General features: G+C 37.1%; 1 protein-coding gene across 4 annotated transcripts in view; it reads left to right on the top strand.

Annotated features, from left to right (window-relative positions):
- Positions 1-1,497: 1,497 nt before the first annotated feature.
- LOC131029208 (elongator complex protein 4) overlaps positions 1,498-18,796 on the top strand; it is a 112,302-nt gene continuing 95,003 nt past the window's right edge. The window contains exons 1-4 of one of the 4 annotated variants that reach the window (XM_057959612.2): positions 1,498-1,753; positions 2,037-2,214; positions 2,915-3,152; positions 3,250-3,382. In XM_057959612.2, the coding sequence (XP_057815595.1) occupies positions 2,090-2,214; positions 2,915-3,152; positions 3,250-3,382 (496 nt within the window). In that variant the 5' untranslated portion in view covers positions 1,498-1,753; positions 2,037-2,089. Of the gene's footprint in view, positions 1,754-2,036; positions 2,215-2,255; positions 2,535-2,905; positions 3,153-3,249; positions 3,383-18,796 lie in introns of those variants that run through there. The other 3 variants (XM_057959611.2, XM_057959613.2, XM_057959614.2) reach the window with 3 other exon arrangements.

Raw genomic sequence — 18,796 nt, 5'->3', positions numbered from 1 at the left:
CCCTCTTATGATTCATTCAAAATTTAAAAGTAAATGGATTCAATTTGGTTGTTGAGTGGTTGAACTTGAAATATGAATTAATTTAACTAGGATTCAGTCATGTGAATTTGTAGTTGCCATTTCAGTATGATTTGAACAATGACATGAGCAAATTATAAATTGTATTTTGTTTGATGTTTGATAGGGGAGCCTTACACCAATTATTCTTTATGCAGGGACCTATAATAAATGGAGTTGATCTATGAAGATGTTAAAGTATGAGATAATGTGCATTTGAGAGCCCAACAAGTTGATACCAACTTGAATACATGATTACCATTAGAAACCAATAACCCTATACTAGTATACTTATATTTTAAAAATATATGTAAAATATGCTGAGAGATATCTTATAATAGAAGAGAATCATCTGTAAAATAAATGTTCTTCTAAAACACTAAACACTAAGAATACAAATCCATTAAAATCCTGCATGCAAAATTGTGTGAATCTAGTTGGAGACAAGTGGCGAGGGTTTTATTTTAATTGGACTAATAAAATAACACCTATTACCTCCACAAAAGCTGAAACATGGCATATTTTATTCATTTACCTATCATTTGCATGTCAAATTGTTTCAAAAATGGATTTTTGTTTACATATATTTTGATGTTGTTGTAGATGCCTCTCGGTATAAAACTAGTATACCTATATTCTAAAAAAAATATACATAAAATAATGTCGAGAGATATCATATAATTGTCTTGCATGTTTATTAGTTGTCAAGAAGGACATGGCGCTGAATATTGCTACACTCTTTCACTCTCATTAAAGATGTAACATTTTCATATACTTAGAGACAAGTGACAATGATTCTATTTTATTCAAAGTAATAAAATAATACTTATAGAGAAATTGAAACATGCATGCATTTACGTGTCATCTACATGTCAAATTTATTCAAAATCAATTTTTTGTTTATGGATATTTGTATGTCATTGTAGATGCCTCTCAGCATAATCAGCATAAAAATATACGTAAAATAATGCTCAGAGATATCAAATAATTGTCACATAATTGTCTTGCATGTTTATTAGTTGTCAAGAAGGACATGGAGCTAATAATGCTGCATTCTTTCACTCTCATTAAAGATGTAACCGTTTTTCATATACTTAAAGACAAGTGGCAATGATTCTATTTTATTTAGAGATATAAAATAATACTTATAAAGAAACTGTAACCGTCATTTACACATCAAATTTATTCAAAATCATTTTTTTGTTTATGGATGAATATTTATATGTCATTGTAGCCTCTCAACATAATAAAGATGTATAAATATTAAATGTTTTGAATAATTATTTTTCTTACAAAATTATAAAAATAAATATTTTCAAACAACTTGCCTAATATATTTTTTAACCACCAAAGGTCTCCAACATTTTAAAAGTTAACAATTTTTTTTTTAAAAAAAAATATTAATTTGGGGGTCTACCTTAGGCGCCATTTACATTTTCTACTTGAACATTCCTGAGGGTTTTCCATTTTATTTGCTGATTTACAACGCTTTAATAATCAAATCAGGGAAAGGAGATCAAATGAACTTGAAAAAACGACACCAGGAGAGATTCACTCACAAACAACAGAAGGGACGCGAAAATCCATTGGCGTTATACCAAGAAATTCAATGTATTTTTTTCTAAATTCCTGCTCAAGTACTAATGTCTGCAACTACATTTTAAGCGCGAATATTTTTAATGTTTATCCACAATTGGTAAGAATTGCAAGATATTCAAACAGCGTAGCTCACAACATTGAAAATAGTTTTATCGTTCATGTGGAAGAGGTTATCCTGTATAATTTAGAGATGAAAAAATCATGGATTAATCAATATTTAGTCTTGGTAGAAAGGGTTAAAAATATTAAGCTTTGTTCTTTTGTTTCCCCCTCGTTTTTCAATAACTTTCTTGGTCCAACGAATATGGTTTGAGGTTTCTGAAACATTTGAATATTTGGGTTTTCCGGAATTCTGAGGGAATTTTTTGTCTGCTCTGCAGGTTTGTTTTTATGAGTAGTTGATTATCTGCATGAGATTCGATTACTTTAAGAAATGGCCGTCAAAAGCAGAAGCTTTGTACGAAATTCAGCACCGGCAGGCCAGACATATGCAGCTGGCACCAAGTTGAGCGCCAATGGAGTTTCACTCATGTCTACTGGATTTGCAGGCCTCGATAATATCCTGCTCTATTCTATTTCAATTTTTCCCCGTGTTTTTCCTACGCAGTTTTTGATTCTACGTTGTTCCTGGTTAAAAGCGTTTGAAGCTTGAATATTGTTTTCAACTTTGCAAAATGCGTCATTCATTTTTTTAGAAATTTGTTGTGTGTGAAGGTTGCATTGACTAAATCACTGATTACACTTAGTTTTGTCTAGCATCTACTTGTGGCGCAAGAGGCTTTATATCATCAGGTTACATCTCCGAGATTCTGTATGCAATCCAAGACATCTCCAGAAACTAAGGGATCTGCCATCTCACTTGCACCTGGCCCACCTTGGTTGGTGCTTTTGGACAATTGAACCTTATTGGCCCTGAGTTGTGCATCTCACTTGTCTGGCTTTGCGTCTTTGTAATTTTGGCTTTGAATATTTCCTATTATCATAGACATGCTCTGGAAACAGAGAAGAAGTTACATATGGTTGAAATAAGTTTATTAATATACCAGTGCAGTTTCGTTGTCCAAAGAGTTTGTACTTTTCACGCTTCCAGGCATTTTGATGTTTGGATAACTCATCTTTAGAAAGTGTTACAGCCGCTCTGCTGTTTCTTGGATAGCTTACACTACAAAAATGCATTATTTTTTATTAGAACTAAACCTTTGTCTACAGTAATGCATGTTGCTTGCTTAAAAGTAATAAACCTTGACAGCATTGCAAAGGTGATAGGCGGCGGGATACCGATTGGAGGAATTGTTATGATCATGGAGGACATTGAGGCTCCTCACCATCTTTTATTGCTACGTTACTTTATGGCTCAAGGATTGGTCCATAAGCATCCACTTCTCTATGCTAGTCCTCTTGCATCACCTCAAGCATTTTTTGGCACCTTGCCGAATATTGCTCAAATAAAGGAGAGCAAACTTGAGTCAGAAAGATCTCCAAAATATACAGAGGTGGTTTGTGATTTTATCTTATTAGTGGTCGAAAGCTTGTTTTCAAGGACTGTGCCTGGAAATCTTGTTCAAGTGGAAATGATAGCTTCTTCTGTGACAGGGAGAAAACTTGAGGATTGCATGGCAGTATCGGAAATACTTCAATGAAAAGCAGTCAGCTGAGAGTCACAGATTTCAACAGTCCGAATTGACTTCATTTTCTAGGATTGCTAAATCTAATCCACTGTCGGCAGGTTAGTTGATTTTATGCTTATTTTAGTCAATTGAGAGCATGATTTTACATGTTCAGATATAATTTTGTATCTTAAGATCCTTGCAGTGTTATCTAATAGTGCTAGTCACTGTGCACGGCAAAATCAAAATTTAAATTGTTTAGGATTTTTAAATCTGTGCTAAATAGCCCTCTCACTGTATGAGAAACACCTCAAACGGTAAACCTCTATATAGCGAGTCTGCACGTTGTGAATTCCTTCATAACATTTTAATATCTTTAAAATTGTCTTAATAATATGTCAAATGAATTTTGGCTGGCTTAGTTTATATATATTCTGGATGAGACCATCTTTACAAAGAGTTCTGATTCTGTATAGTTAAAAAGTAAACAACTTGAAGTAAAACATAACATCTGAACAGGATTGTATAAGAAACAGAACTTCCTTAAAGATGAAATGCTGAGCTACGGGTTTTCCTTGACAATAAGGTTTCTTTATTCTGGACCCTACATGTTTCAAATTTGACGTTGTAGTGTGGTAGCCCTGTTATCTCTAATATTCTGACATACTGTATCATGTATATTGCATCTCTTGTATGTATGTATATGTTTATAGGAAATACTTTAACCAATCCTTTGATTCTCTACATGTTATACCTTTCATACCATACATGTGAGTACTAGTTAACCTTACGGTTTGAGCAGAACTGTGAAAATAATAATATGTGGAATAAAATAAAGGCCAGCAGAATGTGCCATCAAGAGCGATACATTGAAGTTGGTCCTAAACTGAGTACATTGGTAAAGTACATGTTGACTCTGTAAAACTAATATGGAAGGCTGTTGTTGTTATTAACTCCAAATTGTAACTCATTATGCAAATTAAATGTTAACTAATAGCCACTGTTTGGAAACTTTAAGAATTCAATTATTGTCATGGCATTGACTGTTGGGGTTAACATTTTTGAGGTTTTACTAAACAACTTCCCGTGGTTACTGGTGTAAATTTGTGTGAGTTGAGTTTATAGTGGGTTCAGAGGTTGAATGTGTGATCTTTTATGTGTTTAACACATTTTAGATCCTATGGAGAGGCTTATTGAAGCCTTAACAAGCCAAGTTTCCGAGGTAAAGGTTGATATTTTTTAATTTTAAGTGCTCAACCCTGATGTATTCTTAGACTGGGTCCACGAGTTAGAAAAAAATACTTCAAGATGGAAGACATGGACAAAGATAATCCAAAAAGAGTAAAAATTGCTGCAGCTAAGTTGAAGTCGCATGCAGACCTATGGGGGGAGAACGTGTAGAGTTTGAGAAGAAGACAAGGAAAAGAAAAAAATTAGATTCTGGCCTAAGATGCTGAAACATCTGAGAGCTTGATTCTTGCCTTATGATTACCATTAATCTTTTTTAAAGAATTTCAGAATTTAAAACAAAGGGATCAGTCAGTACAGGCTTATCATGAATGATTTATGAGGCTTCAAATCTGGATGGATATACGAGAGAGTGAAGGGCATGCAGCAGCTTACTACATGGATGGTCTAAGGATTTAACTTCAGGATGAGATCGTATTGGTGGAAGTACCTATGGTGGACCAAGCTTATGAACTAGGTAAAGGTTGATATTTCTAATTTTAAGTGCTCAACCCTGATGTATTCTTAGATTGGGTCCACGAGTTAGAAAAAAATGCTTCAAGATGGAAGACATGGACGAAGATAATCCAAAAAGAGTGAAAATTGCTGCAGCTAAGTTGAAGTCGCATGCAGCCCTATGGGGGGAGAATGTGTAGAGTTTGAGAAGAAGACAAAGAAAAGAAAAAATTTAGATTCTGGCCTAAGATGCTGAAACATCTGAGAGCTTGATTCTTGCCTTATGATTACTAGTAATTTTTTTTAAAGAATTTCAGAATTTAAAACAAAGGGATCAGTCAGTACAGGCTTATCATGAATGATTTATGAGGCTTCAAATTTGGATGGATATACAAGAGAGTGAAGGGCATGCAGTAGCTTACTACATGGATGGTCTAAGGATTTAACTTCAGGATGAGCTCGTATTGGTGGAAATGCCTATGGTGGACCAAGCTTACAAACTAGGTAAAGGTTGATATTTCTAATTTTAAGTGCTCAACCCTGATGTATTCTTCGACTGGGTCCACGAGTTAGAAAAAAATACTTCAAGATGGAAGACATGGACGAAGATAATCCAAAAAGAGTGAAAATTGCTGCAGCTAAGTTGAAGTTGCATGCAGCCCTATGGGGGGAGAACGTGTAGAATTTGAGAAGAAGACAAGGAAAAGAAAAAATTTAGATTCTGGCCTAAGATGCTGAAACATCTGAGAGTTTGATTCTTGCCTTATGATTACCAGTAATTTTTTTTAAAAGAATTTCAGAATTTAAAACAAAGGGATAAGTCAGTACAGGCTTATCATGAATGATTTACGAGGCTTCAACTTTGGATGGATATACAAGAGAGTGAAGGGCATGCAGCAGCTTACTACATGGATGGTCTAAGGATTTAACTTCAGGATGAGCTTGTATTGGTGGAAGTACCTATGGTGGACCAAGCTTATGAATATTGTTGAAAATGTTAGCTAGTTCAGATACCTGATTATCGAATTTTAATGTTGTCAAATGACAATTAAAATTCATATGTATTATCTCAATTAATTTGTTATTGGGCTGGACCCAAATGTAACGTGGGAAGCAATTAATTATGTTATTGGGCTTGGCCCAAATGTAACGTGGAAAGGCAATTCAATGACTATTGGGCTGGACCCAAATATCTAACGTGGGAAATGTATAATGACAATACAACATTAATTAATTATCATGCAAGCCGACTTGAGGATGATTAGCGCCAAAAGGGTGATATATAAACCACTTGAAGATGAGGTCATTTACACACAATCATTTTATCAAATGCTATCTGCTCTCCTAGCAGCGATTCCTTCTCATGCGAACTTGTATAAGGCGATTGTGCAAAACTCTTCAAGGTTGAATGTGGCGAAGTTGTCAAGGTTCTTCATAAGGTCTCTTGAGCGAATCTGATCTGGACATCTGCTCCTCCTCCTTATCATCTGCTGTTAATAAAGGGCTGCATTCATCACTGATATCTTGAACAACAATCTGAGATAAGTCATTGCCTTGTAAACTGTCTATATTTGAGATAATACATATCACATTTAAAGGCTGGGTTTTTCACCTCCAAGAGGGAGGTTTTCCCAGGGTATCGGTGTCTTGTGTCTTGTGTTTATTGCTGTTACTGTTTATTCACAGTCTGATTATAATCTAATTGGTTAAATTAATATCTGATTGCTTAAAATCAACAAATATGTCTCAAGGGCAGAGGAGAAATTGACCTGAAAAGGCAAATTGGTGAGTAAGTGAGGTAATAACTACAAAAACAGAGGAAGAGGAAGCTCCTCAAACCCTTGCAAAGAAGAAGAGCCAGAGGCCACAATTCTGATTGTAATGTCCCTGATTAGTGTAATGGCAAAACCCTGATTCTATTTTTGATTTATTAATGAAACTGAATGTAACAGCCAATATTTAATTATGAAATTGTAATTTTTTATTTTAAAAGGTAAACCTTGACTGTGACTCACTGTGTACTTGTTGAGTTTGTAAACTACCCTTCAACTATAGGATATTTAAGTTTCCCATCAAATTCTAGTGAATCCTATTAGGTTTAGGATTCCATGCAATTCTAAAGCTAGAGTTCTTGAGGTCTGATATTTGCTAAATTAATCATGTTTGTAATACTTGCAACTTCCTCCTGGATTCTGCTTTTTATCTGCCTCTCCATTGTGACCCAGCAATCCTTCACCTTAGTTCACAAGGCTTGGGAAACAATTGTGGGTACTTTGGGATGCAGGGGTTGGGGTATTTTTATTGTCATTTACTGGTAGGTATCCCTTTGTGAGCAGATTTTATAATTCAAAACCAGATTTTGTAGCCTAAATTTGAGAATTTTATTTATTAGGCACAAAATGTTTCCAGCTATATCACCAAGTTTAGTACCATCAACATTTCCCTAAGTTTGTTTGTGCACACCAACATTATGGAGAGGGATTGTAAAAGATATCAGGTAGGCTTATTCAAAAGTTCCTTTAATGCAAAGACAATTCAAATGTAAGGTTTGCTTCAAATTATACACAGTATAAAATGAAGGTTAAAACCTGGTTGAACATGAAAGGTAGATGCACCATGCATCAAATGGTGTGGAGCTATGCTAGAAGGTTCACATGACCAACAAAAAAGTATGAAATTTATATTAAGAACCATACAGATCAAATTCACAGACCTACAGAACAAAGGTGCTTTATTAACATAATTTTTAGATCTTGTCAGTAATAGTGGAAAGGGTTCTGTTGAATCATGAAAAATAGCTGCATTGCATACATAATGATTTTGGAGATCATGCCATAAATGTTGTCCTAATTAGAAAGGTGAAGTTGATTGGGTTTGGGGATTCATTTGTGGCTCCTATCTCAACATGGATGAAGAATATGTACAAGTTTGATAATTGTACTCATTTGGTCCAAAAAGTGCAGGGTTTTGTTGGAGGTATCTTAATATATAATATTTCAATGAACCAAGGGGTACACATTCAATCTGAGTTGTACTGGATCATCTGAAGAGATTTGTTGACCAATTATCCATTTTGTCACAATGATTCATAAGGAGTCATGGGACTAGACAACTTGGTTTTTAATTCACAAATCTTATTTGTATAACTCTTGTTTATAGTGAAGTCTAATTTTCTTCTATAGTTTGATGACCAGAACAGTAATAAGAGAGGCATGAAATAAGACTAGCAGATAAGGGCAAACATTCCAATTGCTTTGACAGAAAAGCCATTCAAGGAGGTTTTGTTTTAATATTTGAAGAGTGTGCACCATCTTTAACTATTTTTTTCATTATTGTGTCTTAGAAAAATTCAAAAGAACCTTAAATATAGGGTTTTTGTAGTAACCTACCCCCAATTTTACCCCTTTTTTTGCACCTTCTTTCTAGTATAGCTAACAGGCATTATATCAAACAGTTGACGTGTCTGAGGGTGACAAGTTTCTGAATTCTTCTCCAAGTTTAAATGAACAGAAATTTTGACAAACAGTTTGCAAACTTCCCATTGACAGGTAAGAAGTTTATAATTTTCTGATTGCAAATGGTTTACTGTGGTCTGAGTTTAGTATTTTGCTTAAATAGAGGATTATTCTTTAGAAACCCAATTAACATTTCTAAGATACAAAACAATACTGCAATTGACAACAAAATCGGCAATACAACTCAGACTGTTCATCCATAATCAGAAATTACAAAATCCAATTGAGATATTTCTGACCTTCAGGTCGAGTTAATGCCTTAAGTGATTGTTGTTTGTGCCAGCAGACAATCCAATTTTCTGATGTATATTTCCTGCATATAATACTCGGAATAGAGCACAATCCACTGAAAATACAATACATATTTGTCCAACAGCTAGCCGCAATTGGAATATCAGGATGACCATGCATAGAAAAGAACCGGAAAGATGATAGTAGGAAGAGACCTCTGATTTAATTTGCAGTACTGAAGTAACTCCCTTGTGGCAAAGCTTTAAGCTCAGCAATAGATTCCAACAGCCGCAAGAAGTGACTCATCAATTGTTGGTTCAATCAAAACCACTCCTTTTTGCAATTTCCAATGCCATTGAAGCTCCTCATGAGTAGCAGGGAATCCACATCCAATGAAAGACTCCAAGGAAATCCACATCTATATGAAGGAAACAGGATGGCTGAGCAAATGAAAGAGGCGATCACCACAACAGCTGAACGCACTCCCACATATAGCATACAAGAAGCAAATGTTTGTCACAAGAAGTAAGTGGCTAAAAGACTTCAATCTCCTTCGACCTTCATTCCCATAGATTTTAGTGCAAAATCATGAAAAGGTCGCTGACCTTTCAATAGTTTTTAAAATAATACTTTTAACAATTAATGTTTTCCCCTATATCGCACCACTTCAGGGGGTCGATTCTGTCCAAGGAGAAAATTTACCCAATATGAAGGTTTTGGAATCCATGCTTAGTTTACTCCCACAATTTCCTCAATAAGTCTTCAGCGGTTATTATCGTGATCGCACACATCCTTTTCCTTTGCGTTAGATTCAAAAATAGTATAAATGGGTTATAAGCTCCCAAGCAGCACCCAACAACTCAATAATGTTTGGCAGACTCGGGATTAAATTTTGATTTAATTTCCATGACTTCTCTTTACTTCCCAGCGCCTAGCAAATCTCATTATTCTGGCAATAACAATTGATTTCTTTTTGTCTTTTTTGAAATTTGGATTTTCCCCTATGATTTAGCTTTTTGTGCTTTTGTCTCATTCACCTTGTCTATGGCGCTGAGTCGGATTTATCTTCTAGCACCAAATAATTTTGATATACTTTATCCAAACTTAAAACTGTTAATTTTTATACTTTCAGATTAATGTAGTGTTCCACGGGGACACGCCCCCCCCTTTTTGGCCACGTCTCCCCGTAAGAAACGTCTCAGGGATGGGGGGATGGGGACGCGCCGTCCCCTGCCGTCCCGCCACTGCCACCCAAGCGCCGCCAAGACGTCTCTGCTTCTCCGCGTCTCCTAGGGAGACGTGGAGACGTCTCCTTGGGAGATGTCTGGGCGTCTCCCAGAGAGACATGGAGACGTCTCCACGTCTCCTTGGGAGATGTTTGGGCGTCGCCCCATCCTTCGAGAGACGTGCAGATGTCTCTCGAGGGAAGGGGAGATGCCCAGACGTCTTCTGTCACCCCCACGTATATGCAATGTTTAAAATTAAAATTAAAAAAAAAGTGACTTTTTAAGTTTTTTGAGGGTTAAGGGGTAACTTTAATTGGGTGTGGGCCAATAGAAAAATAACACTCAACGCCTTTAGAAAATAATAAAAGTATTTTTGGCCTCGTGGGGTGCTGCCCCTCGACCCCGCCCTATATCACGACAGGGAATGCGCAAGGGGCGTTGCCCCTCGACCCCGCCCTATATTACGACAGGGAACGTGCAAGGGGCGTTGCCCCTTGACCCCAACTTGGGGGCGCTGCCCCCAAACCCCCGTTGAAAAATATAGGGGGAAACCGCGCCGATAGAAGTAGGGAAAATCTAACCTCCGAGTCTGATTAGGCTCCATATAACAACACAACTTAGAAATCTTGATATTTAGATTTAGTATTTCAAATTTCCTATAGTCTCATTTGAAATGTAATTCTTATACTGTAATATTGTCATACATCTTTTCAAAACTAGTATTTCAAGTACTATATGTATATGTATAACTATATCAGCACCACCACCCTGCCACCCCCCCGCCGCCATCCCCAAACTTAGGCCCTTGGTCCTGTTGACGTGTATTTTGTACACAGCCTAACACAGAATAAAATACCCAAGGGTACCTTATCCTCTCTTGAATAAAGTTTCCGAATGCTGAAGATATCGCGAAAAGGATCAATCGGAGAAACTTCAAGGTTCTTGTATGTAGGATCTCTACGTGTGGATAAGCTCTCTGTGGTATGATGTGATTTGCTGGAATCACAAGGGGACTTACATTTGATGATTGAACTTCTGATCTGCTTTGCTGGAACACAGGCTCTTACTGCCTTAGATTTGAAAAAATGGAAAAAAGATGAGGGCGAAGAGAGGATCTAATCCTAATACTAAGAATGTAGGAGCAATGATTGATCTTTGATGAAACTCTAACTAGGTCTTGTTTTGACATCGCAGGACCATCTCCACAAGGCTAGTGCGATCTTCGAAGGGAAGCTTTATGATGTTCAAATCATCACTGCAGGCATAGACACCATCAGGTTGATGCATATCAATGAAGAAGCGACAATTGAAGTTAAGCTTAAGTTGAACGATTCCAGTTGACTACACAAGGCAAGTCTGCAATCAACAAACTGCTAGTAGTATGGATATGCAAATTTCACCATCAATCAAGCATATTTCTTCCACTCATCTAATCATCTACCATCTAGGATTGAAGACTCAACAAGAAACCATGCATATTGCAAGAAACGACACACTTCACCATTACTTCAATGAAAATGGAGTTTGTTTACAATCAATGGCAACAATTTCTTGCCTTGTCCTCCTATTCTACTCTAATTGCTATTCTATCAACTTCTAACTACTCTCTATCTACTAACTGCTTCCAACTATTTTCTAACTAGCTCTCTAACTGCTTTTACAAAATGAAATGCCAGGGCTTATATAGTGCCCTCAATACAATTCGATGGCTTAGATCAATTCGAGATCAATGGCCAAGATTTTACAATGAAAACCCTAATTAGGGTTTGTTACAACCATTACATAACATTTAATGCTCGACCAATGAAATAATTGTATTGCTTGGACACATGTCCTCTCTAGAAAATTCCACCAATGGATAGTCGGGGTAGGTACATCGGAGTTTGTGCCACCTTCCATGAGTTAGGTACATTGAATCTGGACGTGCTGAGGTGGACCACACTGACTGGAGAAGTGATGACTAGGATGCCACCTCGTCCGACACTTGTAACTTGGTAAATATTCAACTTGATGTTGTTGAGAAACTAGCTTTAATTAATTCATCTGGAACTATTTGCTTCTTCAACGAACCCTTGTTCTAACTCCTTGTGTCCTTGATGTGCAGGATGATTGATGTACCTCGCCTTGGAATACTGGATTGGAAGAGGTCGCCCTTATCTTGATGATGCTAGATCGAAGAAGGTCGTCCTTGTCGATGCTAGGCTGGAGGAGGTCGCCCTTGTCCTTGCTTGATCGTCCTTGATCTGGCTTGATTTTCCTTGAGGAGAGTCTTCCGACTTGTGGATCTTTCGAGCTTGGGAGTCGCCATCTTGGTACCTACACAATATTTCAAAATTAGCAATATATCTTGAAATCTAAAAAAAAATAAATTAAACTTTAAAAGGAAGATTCAAGATTTTAATTAGGAAACCTTATGATAAATCTTTGAATTATCATTTCCTAAATTTAACTAAGCCACTTGAGATTGAAAATTGAAAATTGAAAATTGAGACTAGGAGAATCTCGCCATACCTCCACTTGGGAATTAACTCTAAGAAAAGATGCAAAATTAAGCAAGTTTGCTAGGCAAAATGTGGATTGAAGTCTTCAAAATGTGCTTCTTCTATCAACTTCACCACTTCTAGCCTTCAACGTCTTGAGGAAAATTCGCTCCACCTCTAGCCTTCAACTCGCACTCCTTCATTGCTCCTTCAAAATCGCACTTGGACAAATGATTGAAAGATGGATTAACATGCTCAACACACCCCTCCTATATAGGCGCTCATCTTGATAATTGCCCCTAGGCCGACTTGGAAAATAGGCCCAAAAAACAAATAAAATTTAATAAAAGAGGGGGCCGACCTTGCAAAATAATACCCCAAGCGCTCCCTTTTTTAAAATTTTAATTTAATAATAATTAATTAAATGCCTTTGTAATTAAAAACTTCGATTTTTTAAAGGCTTTAAATTAATTATTGAATGTCCATGCGCTATTTTTAAATACCAATTTAATTAAATCTTTCACATTTTTATCGAATTTGGCATTTTAATGTAATTCGAAAATATTGGCGCCTAAGCATGGGAAGAACAAGGGATACTAACCACATCGCTCTGGTCCCTGGGAGAGGGACAAGAGCGCTCCTTCATTTTGGCCTTGTTTTCTTGTTTTTCACGTTCAGAGTCTTGTCTTAGACGTCCAAAATAGCATTTTAATTGAGAATCTTGAGCTTAATTCGTCCCTTTTGTGGAAGGAGTATGCTTTAAAGTACTTTCGCCTTGGTCCCTTGGTGAGGGACAGGAGCGAACTTGCCTTTTTCCTTGGGTCTTTGTCTCTTTAATCACCAATTTATATCGCAAGGCAAGTAATAATGTTATCCATTCATTCCATGCATACTTTACTCGTCCTTTACAATGCAAATTTGATATTTGAGTGAATATCGCCCTGGTCCCTTGGTGAGGGACAGGAGCGAACCTTTGTTCCTTGTGCTCATCCTTGTTTATATCAACTTGCAACTGTCTTCACGGTGTAAAATGATGTTCCTTACTCCCTTTTGAACACTTGAAATGTGAGTGGCAACTTAAATTTGGACACACTTGAACATTTCGCTCTGGTCCCTGGGAGAGGGACAGGAGCGAACTTGGGCATTTCCATCACCTTTGCGGTCTTTGATACTTTACTTTCTCTCCGAGGCGTTCCAAACATCATTGCCCCTTTGTGTCTTAGCTTGGAGTGATTTAAGCTTGGAGGGAATATTAAATAACCTTGAGTTCGCCCTGGTCCCTGGCTGAGGGACAGGAGCAAACTTTCACTTGTAGGCTCAATCATGCTTTGCTAACTTTTAAAACCATCTTCAATGGATCCGCTATGCTCCCCTTCACTCATCCTTGTCATGTAATTTGCTTCATCTTGGCGAGAGATTTGTCTAAGGAAGAAATCGCTCTGGTCCCTGGGAGAGGGACAGGAGCGCCTAGGACAATATGGGCTTCACTTGGCGTTTTTACAATCTTCAAATTATCTTCAACGGACTCGTTACACCTCCTTTGCTTGCCTCAAACTTAACACTTACTTGATCTTCGCCCAAAACCTGTCTTATAAAGAAAATTGCTCTGGTCCTTGAGAGAGGGACGGGAGTTATCATTTAAATTCGCCCTGGTCCCTGGCAGAGGGACAGGAGCGATTTTGCTTCTAGGGTCAATTTTCCTCATGATTGCGCTTTCAAGTTATTCAAGTTATATTCAACTGATAAAATGTATCTCCTTTGATCTTCTCAATTCGCGAAATCGTTCAAATCTTTCAAGGACAAGGCAATTTTGGATTTGAAGCTCCGGTCCTTCAGTGAGGGACAGGAGTGATTTTTGTCCTCCAGGCCCAAATGCTTCACTTTTCACCATGGAATGTCTTTGCTAGGGAAGATATCATCCTGCTTCATGCTATGAATAAAAGTTAATGTCCAAAAAAAGGTCTAAAATTGTGCATATAAAGAAAATCGCTCTGGTCCTTCAGTGAGGGACAGGAGCGAATTTGACCTTCTGGGCAAAAACTTCATCATTTCATTGCTTTTGATCAAGTCTGGATGCTCTATCATGCTCATTTTACCCTTCACTATGCCTTTGATGTCTCAATTCGTCCAAACAAGGTCAAGAATGGCTCAAATAAGTATTATCGCCCTGGTCCCTTGGTGAGGGACAGGAGCGCTTCGCCTTGGTCCTCCTGAGAAGGACAGGAGCAAAATTCGCTTTGGATCCTCAGTGAAGGACAGGAGCGAAATTTGACTTTTCGAACTCTCTATCAAGATAACTTTTATGGAATATACTTTAAAGTTATATTCCATATATACTTTCAGGATGTTTGAGAGTGGTTTCAGACCTCCAGGAGTTATATTGCAAAATCTAGTTTTTTGAGGTTTTTCAGTTTCCAGACTTAGTCAAATTTCAGGATCAGGACATTCCAGACTTAGCCAAATTTCAGGATCAGGACCTCACTCAAGCCGGACTTGCTTATCCATGTGATCCCCTGGGCGACACTCAAAATGCAAAGGCTAACTAACAAAACCCTAAAAAACCTAAAAAGACAAACCCTAAAAAGCAAAAAAAAAGCAAGGGTCCCCATTTGCAATGGGGCGATGTGTGAAAACGTCACAACAGGTCCCCCCGTCCCGGAAACGCATCCCCCACGCCCGTGGAACACTGGATTAATGTAAAACTCAGAAATCAGAATTTAGTTTCTAATTAGTTGTTTGTTGTAGAATTTAGAGATTTCTAGATTTGGGCATAACATAGAAATGAACAAATAAGAACAAAACACAATTACTATGGGAAAGCCTCCTAGGAGGAAAAAACCCAGCCAGAAAAGATCCTCAGATCTGATTATGGATTAGATTCAATATTCTGATTACAATACTTATCTCAAGTACTTGTAGAGGTTTGAGATGTTCACTCTTAGGGCTGATGAAATCTTCAACAAATCTGCACTTTCACAAGCATGAGATCTGCCCCTTTAACGCACCAATCAGCAATCAGGTTTATACACTGGATCTGCACTTTTAGTGCATCTTAGATCTGCACTTATGCTTGAAACTGATTAGTAACCCTAGCGCCTTAATTCTGGAATAGTTTGCACTCTTTTATGACAGCATGTACTTGATATTGGCTCCTTCAATGGTAGGTGTGATTTGTATAAGTTCCTTCTTCAGCCTTCGCATTAGGTAGATGTATGTTTCGCATCATTAGGCAGATGTATATTTCGCATCATTAGGATATATATTGATTGTGTGTTGAATGAGGTGAAGATGTCTTTATTTATATGTGATGCAAAATCCATTTATGTTGGCCTATAATAAATTAATAACCTTTTATTTATTTATATCTCTTTTGCCGAAATGCTTTATTAGATAGGGTCGGCCCTATTCATGGGAGCACGTTATTTTGAATGTAGCGTGGGGTTTTAGGAAGTGTTGTGAGGGAGGAGAAGGGCCCAGCCCTAAGAGTGGCGTGTGAGAAGGGAGAGAAGGGCCCAACCCTTGGCGGATTCCAATGTTGCCTTAAGGCAATTGGAATCCGCATTCTACCTAGTTACAATCAACACTCCCTCTTAACTAGGGAGAAAGATAATCTTACAACTAGGTTACAAGATTAGGGCCCAGCCCTAAGTAATACATACAATGTTTAAATTGTAATCTGAACTTAGCTGTCAACTTCAAATACTCTTGAGAGAGGACCACAACAAGTAGCCACAAATAGTAGCCCATAGTATCCATCTTGTACTGCCTGTGGAGGGTGAATTTAAAACTTTAACATGCACACTTGCAAGTCATGAATACATACACAGTTATCCATGCACATCATGGAGTCTTTCCATGCCATCGATCACGCATATCCATCATTCATTGTCTTTACCTCAACCTTCTCCCAAAGAAGAATGTAACATCATAATCTTCCATCTTGCACCCAAGCATAGAGTGGAGTTACATAATCATTGTCCTCCATAAGCATAAAATGAAAACATAGTCCTCCATCTTGCACACAAGCATAGAATGGAATCTAATAAACATAATCCTCCATCTTGCACACAAGCAAGGAATGGAATAAACATAATCAGAATATTGTAGTCTTCCATCTTGCACACAAGCATAGAATGGAACTACATAACATAGTCTTCCAGCTCGCACACAAGCATAGAATGGATCCACCTTACATTGCCCGCAGAGGGTGGAGAGAATCTTTTCTACCATCTTACATTGCCCGCAAAGGATGGTAACAATTACTCTTCTCTCTGAGAGGATTACACTACCACCTTACATTGCCCGCAGAGGGTGGTTGATACAACACAATGTATCATTGAGGTTGAGACTCCCTCTCAACCAAGGCGGTGTTCTCCACAGCTCCAAGTCTATCTTTTGAAGTACTCAAGCTTCAAGAGACTTGGTGAGAACATCTGCAACACAAGATTGTCCTGCCATAAAACACCGAATTGTCAGATATCTCTATGCAACCCTGATAATAAATCAAAACAACATAACAAGAATTTTGAGAAACCACACTGCTTCTCTTGATGCAACACTTGCAACACTGTATTTAGCTTCAGCAATACTCAATGCAACTGAGGACTGTTCCTGTAGGTCCAAGAGATCGCAGCGGGTGAATGCTTGAAGTGTTTTCCTTGTCCGTAACACTTCTTGACCAATCTGAACCTAAGCGGCTTTAGCCCATAATCAATTGTGTTTTGCAAATATATCAAAATATGCTTGGCTGCAACAATATGCTTAGCTTTGATTAGCTGAAGCACTCACCAATCAACCTGCCTCTATTCAGATGAATCTGCAAGATCATAGTTGGCTGCAGACATACTCAACTTCTTCAAGTTAGTTTCCATATAAGTTTACAATCCATAATTCTAACAATAGAAAACTTGACTTAGAATAATTTCATTAGATCCTTGTCACACTTCTAACCTAGAAGTAATGCATTTTAGGTTTAGATCTTACATCTCAATTCTGAGGTAATTCTTTCTTATATTAAATCATGAGACTATCTTTATCAGTCAGAGTTAGATCATCCACATAAGAAATCAGAATTAGCATTTCAAATACTTTAAGTAACAAGTTAGAATCTTTACAAAACCCTAGGCTTATCAAGTAATTGACAATTCTTTCATACCAAGAGTTTTATTGAAGATCATAGGGCTCCCTCTTAATCCTCAATATCAGATTGATAGCCAAGCATCATAGTATCATAGGTATTCATAAACTAGGATGAGAAATGCCAACTTCACCTTTTATGAATTGGATCCATGGTGCAATTATGATCATGACACATCTTCAAACTTCTTCTAATTGAGTGTGAAGATCCTTATGCCTTATTTTAAAGCTCCCTCTGAAGCCACATCAATCCAAGCTTATGGATTTTTGATGTCAGTATGTCCTTGGCCCTCGCCATACATCATCTACTATATGAGGTTATATAAAAATGACCTTGGGTGAGGATTACAACACTCATGATAAGTTAGATGCATCCCTTTAACAATGAACCAATGATACATAGAATGCTGAGACAATACTTATGTGACACAAATTAAAAGAGCCAGCCTGTAACACACAACCTGAAACTTGTACATCACCATACAGGTTATAACAAAAATCATTTTCTGCCTCATTAGGGTTATAACCTGAAACCTGAAACTTGTACACACAATCATGAAGGATGTACAAAGAAACTCACAAGGGTTAAGTAAAGATCATTTTTTGTCTCATTAGGGTTTCCACAAATTTGAGAGTACATGCATTCAACCATTAGTATGACCTAATAGAGTCTACAATTAACTCACAAAAGTACGATAGTTATCAACTAGAATAATTCTAAGTCAGCAATTGAGGATATAGTGTATATTATTAATTTCCATAATACTTCACACTTCATGATAGCAAATACTCAACTGAAAAGTCAGTTTTATGTAACTATTATAGAATCATTCAATTGATAGTCAAAACTCAATCAGATCATAGGTGAGGAAGTACTAATACCTTTTAATAATGAAGCACCACATGATGGTGACATAGAATGTTGACAAAGAGAGTGAAGTATACTTACCAATGAAGATACTAACCAAGCAATGATAGTGAGAGCCTATACTTCCATGAATCAATAGCAATTAGTAATCTGTAGTATATATAATTAAAATAATTCTGATAAAGGATTTCAGATCAAACCTCTAGACATCCAACAACAAATACATCAAAGGAATTAATCTTTGGATCAAACATAAAACAATAGTCTAATATTATTTTCAGATTTGCACTTTTCAGCACCCCATATTCCAACAACTGCTGGTGGTATATATATATGTGTGTGTGTGTGTGTAATGTCCCCTAATGAGACCCTCTTATATTAAGATCTCTGCATA

This window comes from Cryptomeria japonica, chromosome 3 (assembly GCF_030272615.1).
Source record: "Cryptomeria japonica chromosome 3, Sugi_1.0, whole genome shotgun sequence".
NCBI lineage: Eukaryota > Viridiplantae > Streptophyta > Pinopsida > Cupressales > Cupressaceae > Cryptomeria > Cryptomeria japonica.
The sequence above is the reverse complement of the archived record's forward strand: the minus strand, read 5'-3'. Positions and strand labels throughout refer to the sequence as shown.